The following is a 9,671-nucleotide window of genomic DNA, read 5'->3' as shown; positions in this document are numbered from 1 at the left end:
CAGTAAGTTTTTTTTTTTTTTTTTTTTTAATATATTATATATATATATATATATATATATATATATTGAAAAGGAGTGTTTTTAGTAGAGGGTGGAAAATTGGGCGGCTTTCAGCTGTCCTGATAAAAGTGCTATATATAAATGCAGTCCATTTAAACACACACACATTAAATGTCAATACCCCAAGGTTTTGAGCTACAGAGTGAGGAATCCCATCTTCCTCCCATGTTACCCATCTGTGTAGTAGAAATGCATTATTCAAGATATACTATTCCGCAGAAATTGCATTCAAGTCTTCTCTCTGGATTTAATAGCACTGTGTCGAGGCACACACACACACCTGAGCCAAATGTAAGCCTCCATAATCTCTCACTCAGCCTGGAGGAGACGCGCATTGCAGCCCAAACCGTGCCTACACACACATGTTGATATGAGTCTATTTATGAGGATATTGCATCAGATTATATTCACTAAGCCCTTAAAAAGGAATTCCACTCTGGGCCTTTCTTGTATTTATAGAAGTTACTTTAATTTAAACTGAGCCCTAGGGCGGCTACGTGGCGTAGTGGGCAATGCACTCGCCACAAAATGCTGGAGACGCTGGGCTCGTCAGTTCGAGCCCAGCGCTCCACATTTGCTTTCAGTTTAGCTGGTCGTCCGTACTAATACACATTGGCCGTATTAGGGGGTGGGAAACTGATGGGTGGGGATCGGGCGTTGTGGACAGCGACTCCTACAGGTCGGTTGGTGCGCCTGCGCAGTAGAATCAGGAAGTGTCGGGGGCAGCGTGAGCCTCCAACGCGTTACTCCTCGCCACTGAGAGATCGAGCTGCGCAGGTGAAAAGATGCGACTGCTGTTACCTCAAGTACCGGAGGGGACTTGTGCTATGTATGACTTAGTCCACATTGCAGCCGGCTTGTGGGAGGCAAGAAACAGCGTCCGTGACAGGGGAGGGTTGAATTGGATGATACGAAATTGGGATGGGAGAAAATATAGAAAATGGGAGAAAAAGTGGATAAAAAAAAAAAACTGAGCCCACAGCCAGCTCTGTATGTAGCGTCAGGCCAGAGAGATAGAAACTACTGCTCAAGCTCCAGCTTCCTGCTTTACAAAGGACTACACTGAGGCAAAAAAGGGCAGGCATCAGACAATGCCAGTCAAATGCTGTCACTCCTACTAAACACACACAAGGAGGGGAAGGGGCTGAGCTTCTGGTTACTCTGTTACCTGGTGAGAGAGTGGGAAGCTGACCGTATCAGGAATTGTCGTAAGTCTTCAAAAAATTGCACCTCATTATGACATATAGCTCAACCAAATTAGCACCTTCCATTGACAATATTCCTGAGTAGAGATCGCTTTGGCGATCAGCCACATAGAATTAATCAGTTATACATCAATGAAGTTTAATGTTTCTTTGTGGTGGAATTTCCCTTTAAAGTAGAGCTGACATGGGATTTCTTGAGTATCTAGTTTCCATATTGTTGTGACCGGCCAAGATATCCTCACAAGAAAGGTTGGCGTTGTCAAGAATAGGTCACCTCATCGTCGTACACACACATCTAGGCACAGCCGCACCTCTCGGGTTCTTCCTTCAGCAGCTCACAGCACCAGCTGAGCGAGGTTTTGATGAGGATCAGCAGCTTCCATGTGCTGCCAGGAAGGAAGAGCACAGCTCATCCAGAACAGTGGCTTCCGACAGACAGACACACACCTGGTGTTGTGGTTGTACCTGGTGTTGTGGTTGTACCTGGTGTTGTGGTTGTACCTGGTGTTGTGGTTGTACTTTGTACCTGGTGTTGTGGTTGTACCTGGTGGTTTGGTTGTACCTGGTGGTTTGGTTGTACCTGGTGGTTTGGTTGTACCCGTCATGTCTAAACATAGTTCAGACATCTGTAGAAGTTAACCATCAGTCAGTATGTCAGTAAGAAAGACAGAGACATAAATATTCTGCAAACTTTCAATAATTTCATTACATTACATCAGGTTCCATTCACTCATTCGATAGGCAGATCATCATTACTCCGAAATAAAATAATATAGAATAAAATAAAAATACCCCCCCTGTCCCATTCGATACTGTTTTAATGGTGTAAACCAACCAACAAATGCAGTGCATCATTCATCTCGTTAGTCTGAGCAGTGGTTTATGGAAGCTGGCAAGTAAAGCATGAATGGTTCCCTACAAAACACGACAGAAAAAAACAGAAAAGAATGTGCGACTGTCTCGATACCTCGACACAACGAGTCCTTTCAGAGAAGTGAAGTTGTGGGGATGTGGAGGCGTACAGACAACCAGAGCTGGAACATATGCTGTATATCCTGATCCGTGTCAATGGTACCAGAATATCGTTGTGGACTTCACTAGAGCTCCGTCTTCTAATGTCTGACTTTGATCTTTAGTTTCACTAAGGAAAGATGAAGACGAGATGCTGATGATGTTTGTTCCTCATTGAATACAAGCAAACAGTTGCTCAACAAAACACACAAGGTCTGCATAACCAGCTGCACATGGTAGCCATAACAACTCTACTGTTGATAAATACTAATTAGTTAACTCAAAAAAAAAAAAAAAAAAAAAATGAAAAAACTAAACAAAAACAAAACTAAACTCTTGTTTACAACTTTAATAAGAACATCCGCAGTTAAAGCTAGAAATTACTCTACAAGATACGGCTAATGGACCATATTCACATGGCGGCCATTTTGCTCTTATGTCATGCTCAGGTTGGGATTTCTTTCCACCCTGTTCCCACCTTGGGTGGGAATCCCAACCGGAGCATGACATAAGAGCAAAATGAACGCTGTGTGAATATGGTCAATGGGTTCATTGCAAACAATTTCCTTTGAAAAGGTCTTCAGATAAAAGGTCTTCAGATAATAGGGCCTGCGAGAGGGCAGTAAAAGGTTTAAGGAGGCTTCGCAAACGTCTTTCTCTGGAGGGGAGGATAGAGCTGGTGACGCGGTCATGAATATTATACACACTGCTACTATGGTACAGTCCAGAAGGACCCCGGGTCCTGTGCTATGGTACGGGCTGGCCCTGCGCTACGGTGTGTCACGGTTGGGCTTCTTTGGAGCGGGAGGTGGCATCAGCTCAGCGTCCGGATCTGGGGGTGTTTCCGGCTCTGTGCTGCCTGCACTCCCTGCGCATGGCGGTCCAGAAACTCAAAGAGGATTTCCTTAGTGACGGGATGCTTGATACTGTTGCACACAGCTGAGAGGGAGAGAGAGAGGGGGGATGGGGGGGGGAGAGAGAGAGAGAAAGAGAGCGAGAGAGAGAGGGAGGGGAGAGAGAGGGGGGGAGAGAGAGAGAGAAGGGGAGAGAGAGAGGGGGGAATAGAGATGAGAGAGAGGGGGTGAGAGAGAGGGAGAGAGATAGAGAAAGAGGGAAAGGGAGAGGGAGAGATGGAGAGGGAGAGAGCAAGCGAGAGAGAGAGAAGGGGAGATAGGGAGGGAAAGAGAGAAAGAGGGGGGGAGAGAGAGGGAAAGAAAGAGAGAGGGAAAGAGAGAGGAAGAGAGAGTGAGAAAGAGAGAGAGAGAGAGCACACAGAGGAAGGAAGTTACCACAGACACAGTGACAGGCTCTTCCTAGGCTTTGCCTCCTATGGGACGAGGTGATTTTGTATTTTCAGAGATGTCAAGTAAAAACCCTTGAAACCACAAAAGACAAAGAAAGGTTTAAAAGTTCTTCTGGAAATGACCTTTGTCTCAATAGGCTCCCCTGAATAAATAATGGTCAAATTTAAATCAATAAATACATAATTCGAGTACAAGACTGATCTGCTTTGGCGCCCTCAAGCTTTCACAAAAAAAACTGAAAATAATAGGACTGAAGCAGATTGAAAAGGTCATGTAAAACAACCCAAAATCAAACCGTGACATTTGCAGCTAAAAAGGTCACAGGGATTCGATCAAGCGAAGGATGAGAAAGCAAAGAGAACAGCCTGGACCAGAAGCGTGGGACACAGAATCATGGGACCAAACATGAAACATTCATCTCATACTCGTGAATCATCACTAACACATCAACACATGCCCACACTGACGCAGGGTAATAATAGACATCAAACGTCAGACAGAAAGCTGGGCTGAAATATAAATGAAGTGAGCCATTAATCTAACGGCCAACCTCTTGTCTTATTGTTGACAGAGATAGAGAGGATGTAGAGATATGGAGACTGATAAAAGAGCATAGAGATATTAATAGAGATACCTCCAGGCAGGCTCTCAAGTCTTACCCATGGCTGTGTCGTAGGCGTTGGGGAAGCTCTTGTCTATCCTCTGCTTCATGAACACCCAGGTGTTGTTGACAAAGGTGCATTCGATGATCTTGTTGTCATACAGTTTCAGCTCCTTAGTGGCCTAAAAAGAGAACACATTTAAAGGGGTGACAGATTAGAGAGTGTGTGTGTGTGTGTGTATTTGCGTGTGGGGGGTGCATTGTGTGGAGTAGGTTTCAGCATTTATTTCAGAGCTTTTACAGACTGGAGCGCGGCCCCATTGACTTTGCATTAGTTTGGTGGCTAACTAGACAGAGCTCCAGTATGAAGAACAGCACAGGTTGCAGCGGAAGGCCTCTACAGATTGACAGCATCATTGGTACAGTAAGTATAAAATAGGACTCTGTCTCTCCCCCCTTCCCCCCTAATTTAGTCATTATGCCAATTCCCCATGTGCGTCATGATCCTGGTCACTGCGCTATTCCTGTCGGGTCAGGCGAGGGTGTAGAATGTAGATGATGTTGTGGAATATTTTAAATGAGCCAAACAGTCGAACTGTAGAAATTCAGATGAGTCAAATTGTATCAAAAATAGAACATAGTTTATTTCTGTTTAGTTTATTTCTGTTTCTGTGGCCACAGAAAGAGTATCCTCAGTTTACAATCAGAGAGACAAATGTACACGTACACACAAGCGTCTGACCAGAAAGTGAGAAAGAGCTCTGGTCAGACTTACAATTAAGTGCAAAGTTGACATGAACAGATATGACAAGAAAAAGGTAAACAAAAATGAACAAAGATGAGAAAATGAAAACAAGTCGCAAGTCACTTCTTTTCACCTGACAGCGAGGAGTTTCACCGGGAGAGCGTATCTCCCCCAGTTCTCCTCCCTGCTGAACAGGCACCCTGACAGACCAGTAGGAGTCGCTATTGCAACGACCATACCCCCACCGGGTACACAATTGCTTGTTAAGGTATATGAACCCGGGTCTCTCTGGTGGTAGACCAGTGCTTTTACCTCTACATTACTGAGGCTTGAACCCGGGTCTCTCTGGTGGTAGACGAGTGCTTTTACCTCTACATTACTGAGGCTTGAACCCGGGTCTCTCTGGTGGTAGACCAGTGCTTTTACCTCTACATTACTGAGGCTTGAACCTGGGTCTCTCTGGTGGTAGACCAGTGCTGAACTCACTCTTTAGCGCCAACCTTCACTTTTGACACGACATGTTAACATGTTGGGGAGTTCAATATAATGCAAGAGTTTGACTTCATGAATATGTCAAACTGTGTAATGCTGAAAACCGACGAAGACATTTGCGCATCTATTGCTAATTTGTCACTCACAAAAATTTTTTATGGAAATTTAAATTTCACATGCTGTGGAAGAGACCAAATCTTTATCAAATCCAAACACAAACAGTAAGCAAAACGCCAATAAAAATACATTGTGAAGTGACTTCCCTAAAAGGCTCTCATCCTCGATTTGCACTTTGGCTACACTGATAACACCTGTTAAATCATCCAGTATGTAATGACTATGTGGCAGGGTGGTGCTGTAGAGAAGGACCCCCACGGTTCAGAGTGGGCCTGCCGCCAGGTCGCCCCGGAGGAGATAAGGTCTAGCCGACGCCAGGGTTTGGGCACCACTGGACTTTTGGCAGGGCACCAAGGTGCAAAGCAAGAGGCTTTCTGCTCCTGGAGTACATGTTGGCACTCAAGGGGGGGATCGAATCTCCAATAAAGGGGATATTGTGTGTGTGTGTATATATGAGAGAGAGAGAGAGAGAGAGAGAGAGAGAGAGAGAGAGAGAGAGAGAGAGAGAGAGAGAGAGAGAGAGAGAGAGAGAGAGAATGCACACACGGATAGAGGAGGAGGTGACAGGTTGAGGATATAATCACACTAGAGATAATGACCATGACATGTGGCAATAATCAAATGCTCCCCATGTACCTTACTCCTCCTCATCATTACATTTGGTGCAATTATTTTACACATATTTGTTAAATCTAATATCCATGCCAACAACACTGCACATCCAATCACATTCCCCCTACTTTAAGCACAGCAGCAGACAGACAAACTGAAGTGGCGAGAGATTGCGTGATGCTGAAGCCAAGCAGGGGAAGCTGCCAAACACTGTAGGAGGTTTTGGCGGAAATGCATCCTGTTAAGTAGTGGGTTTGCTGGGATCCCATCAGACCAGGGTTTCCATTATCCTGTAATTACCATTATCTTTACCGGGAAAATCTGTTGAGGTCCGACATATTTAAATCTCTCCAGTCAAGTTTCAAGTTTCAAGTTTCTTTAATAGTTGTCATACAGAAGTACAGAATACTTTCATACAAAATGCTTCTTACTGTTACGCTCCAGAGACTGTGCTAGACAAGATAGTATCAATGACATAGTATAGCATGTAATTTAGAAGAAGAAAAATGAGGTCACAGTGTTCGGTATAGACATATGTACAATGTTCTGAGTTACCATATAATATACAATACTATGCAGTGTACTAATGTACAGTACTATATAGTGCAAAGCAGAAATGGGATGAGGTACAATTTAGGTACAATTTACAGTAAGGTGTACGAGTTGTAGTGCAATCCTTCATCAATAAATATAAAGTGTGGGGAGTGGGTGCTACAGTGTGTTTGTTTAAAGTGGGTGTGTGCTATAAAGTGTGTGGAGTGGGTGCTACAGTGTGTTTGTTTAAAGTGAGTGTGTGCGTGTGGATGTGTGTGCTATGTGCGTTTGGTGGTTGTTGTTGTGTAGTGTTCATTGTTCGTTTAGCAGCCTGATGGCCTGGGGATAGAAGCTTCTTCTGAGTCTTTCTGTGCTCTCCTTGAGACTCCGGTATCGCTTGCCTGACCGCAGCAGTTCGGGTGACTGGAGTCTTTAATGATTCTCTTAGCCTTGCCCTTGCAACGCTTGTTGTAAATATTCTGGAGGGTGGGGAGCCCCCCTCCAATTGTGCGTTCGGCTGAACGTGTCACTCTTTGTAGTCTGCTTCGGTCTTGTGCAGTGCTATTCCCAAACCAGGAGGTGATGTTGCCGGTCAAGATGCTCTCTATTGTACATGAGTAGAAGTTCTTAAGGATCTTCTGACTGACTTGGAACTTCCTTAGGCGCCTGAGGAAGTAGAGGCGTTGTCGTGCCTTCTTCACAACACTGTCAATGTGTGTGGTCCATGTCAAGTCCTCGGATATGTAGGCTCCGAGGTACTTAAAGCTGTTGACTCTCTCAACCGGTGCCCCGTCGATGCTGAGGGGGCTGTAGTCCTTGACCCCCGACCTCCTGAAGTCCACAATCATCTCCTTTGTTTTGCTGACGTTCAGGGAGAGGCTGTTTTCCTGGCACCATCCCGCCAGGACCTTGACCTCTTCCAGGTAGGCCCTCTCGTCGTTGGCAGAGATCAGGCCCACCACCACTGTGTCGTCAGCAAATTTGATGATTGTATTGCTACTCCGCTGAGCCACACAGTCGTGTGTGTACAGGGAGTAGAGGAGGGGACTCAGAACACAGCCCTGGGGGGCCCCTATGTTGAGGGTGATGGATGAGGAGGTGCAGTTGCCTGCTCTCACCACCTGGGGTCTGCCAGTCAGGAAGTCCAAGACCCACTGGCAGAGGTCATAGTTCAAGCCCAGGTCCCTGAGCTTGGCTATGAGTATGGAGGGGACTATGGTATTGAATGCCGAGCTGTAGTCGATGAATAGCATTCTCACATAGTTCCCCTGCCTCTCGTCCAGGTGTGATGCTGCTGTGTGCAGCACATGGGCTATGGCGTCCTCCGTGGACCTGTTGGGGCAGTATGCAAATTGCAGGGGGTCCATGTTGATGGGGAGGGAGGAGCAGATGTAGCCCTTTACTAGCTTCTCAAAGCACTTCATGGCTATGGAGGTGAGAGCTACAGGGCGGTAGTCGTTGAGGCAAGCAGGCTTGGATTTTTTGGGTACAGGGATAATAGTGGACTTCTTCAGGCAGGTGGGGATGACAGCCTGTTCTAAGGACAGGTTAAATATGTCAGTGAATACTGGGGCCAGTTGGTCGGCACAGACTTTTAGGACGCGGCCGAGGATGCCGTCCGGACCTGCTGCCTTCCTGATATTCACTTTTTTAAAGGTCCGCCTCACCTCATGCTCTGTTACCCTGAACACTGCGCCTCCATCAGCAGCCGACCCCCCCCCCCCCCCCCATTGCCGTGGCTTGTGAGCTGGTGTTGTTATTACCAGCATCAAACCTCGCATAGAAGGTATTGAGGTCATTTGCTAAGGAGATGTCACTGTTCAGTTTGAGGGAGGCGCCTTTGTAGTCTGTCATCGTTTTGAGCCCCTGCCACATAGCTCTAGAGTCAGCTTGTTCAAACTGGAGTTCAATTTTATCCCTGTAGCGCCGTTTGGCCTCTGACACTGTCCTCCTTACGTTGTATCGCGCCACCTTGTGGTCATCCATGTTGCCTGCCACTAGGCCGTCGTTGTATGCTTTGGTGCGCTCTCTCAGAGCTTCACGGACGGATTTGTCTACCCAGGGTTTTTGATTTGGGTAAACTCTCATTTTGGTAGTGGGGATTGTTTCTTCCACCATAGTACAAACATAGTCCAGCACTGTCTCCGTGTAGACATTAATGTTATCTGTGTCGCGGAACACATTCCAGTCTGTGCAGTCAAACGCAGACTGGAGCGTCTCCTCTGACGTCAAATCCCATTTCTGCACCTCTCGCGAGACTACAGGAGTACTTTTGATTCTCTGTTTGTACATTGGTGAAAGAAAGATGGACGCGTGATCTGATTTACCAAAGCCACTATCAGAATGAGCCTTGTAGCCACCTTTAAATTGCGTGTAACAGTGATCTAGGATGTTACCGCCTCTGGTGTTGCAAGTCACATGCTGATAGAAGTCAGGTAATACCTTTCTCAGATTGGCGCTATTGAAATCACCCAGCACTAAAATGGCGGCGTTAACAGTCATAATGTATAGTGAAAATTAGAGATGCACCGATCTGATATTGATATCGGATATCGGCCCGATATGAGCTAGATCGGGCATCGGAGACAATTGTAATAATTTATTAAAAAAAATAATTGTTATTTAATTGTAATAATAAATAACAATTCAGTACATTTATATCTATGTGTTAATTTGTTACATTTTGTTTCACTAAGTTAGGAAAGTAATGTTTTAAGTCAAGTTGCCTTGCACAAAATAATGATAAATCTATTCTTAACTGTATTAAACTAGAAAAAATCCGACACACACTCCGAGGATCTACAGACAAGTTCTTTCCTATGTGGGCTCCCTTCTTTTCCTATGTTGAGAGGACCCACCTTCCCATAGTCCCAGACTGATACTCACTCACACAATACCCTTGGTACACTACTCACCCATCCCTCCCCTTCAAACTTTCTCCTTTGATGCACCAAATCAACACCAGAGTTGGTTGACCTATGAATTGCTGT

The 9,671-nt window shown here is 45.5% G+C and overlaps 1 protein-coding gene across 2 annotated transcripts in view; it reads right to left on the bottom strand.

Annotated features, from left to right (window-relative positions):
• Nucleotides 1-1,944: 1,944 nt before the first annotated feature.
• The window catches only part of rngtt (RNA guanylyltransferase and 5'-phosphatase), a 348,813-nt gene continuing 341,086 nt past the window's right edge, over nucleotides 1,945-9,671 (bottom strand). For both annotated transcript variants that reach the window (XM_084314923.1, XM_084314924.1), the window contains exons 15-16: nucleotides 4,240-4,363; nucleotides 1,945-3,215 (exon numbers count right to left, since the gene is read on the bottom strand). In XM_084314923.1, the coding sequence (XP_084171049.1) occupies nucleotides 3,091-3,215; nucleotides 4,240-4,363 (249 nt within the window). In that variant the 3' untranslated portion in view covers nucleotides 1,945-3,090. The remainder of the gene's footprint in view (nucleotides 3,216-4,239; nucleotides 4,364-9,671) is intronic.

The sequence above is a fragment of the Notolepis coatsorum genome (genome assembly GCF_963971535.1).
Source record: "Notolepis coatsorum genome assembly, chromosome: 5".
Taxonomy (NCBI): domain Eukaryota; kingdom Metazoa; phylum Chordata; class Actinopteri; order Aulopiformes; family Paralepididae; genus Notolepis; species Notolepis coatsorum.
Note: the sequence above shows the minus strand (reverse complement) of the source record. Positions and strands in the feature narration are given on the sequence as shown.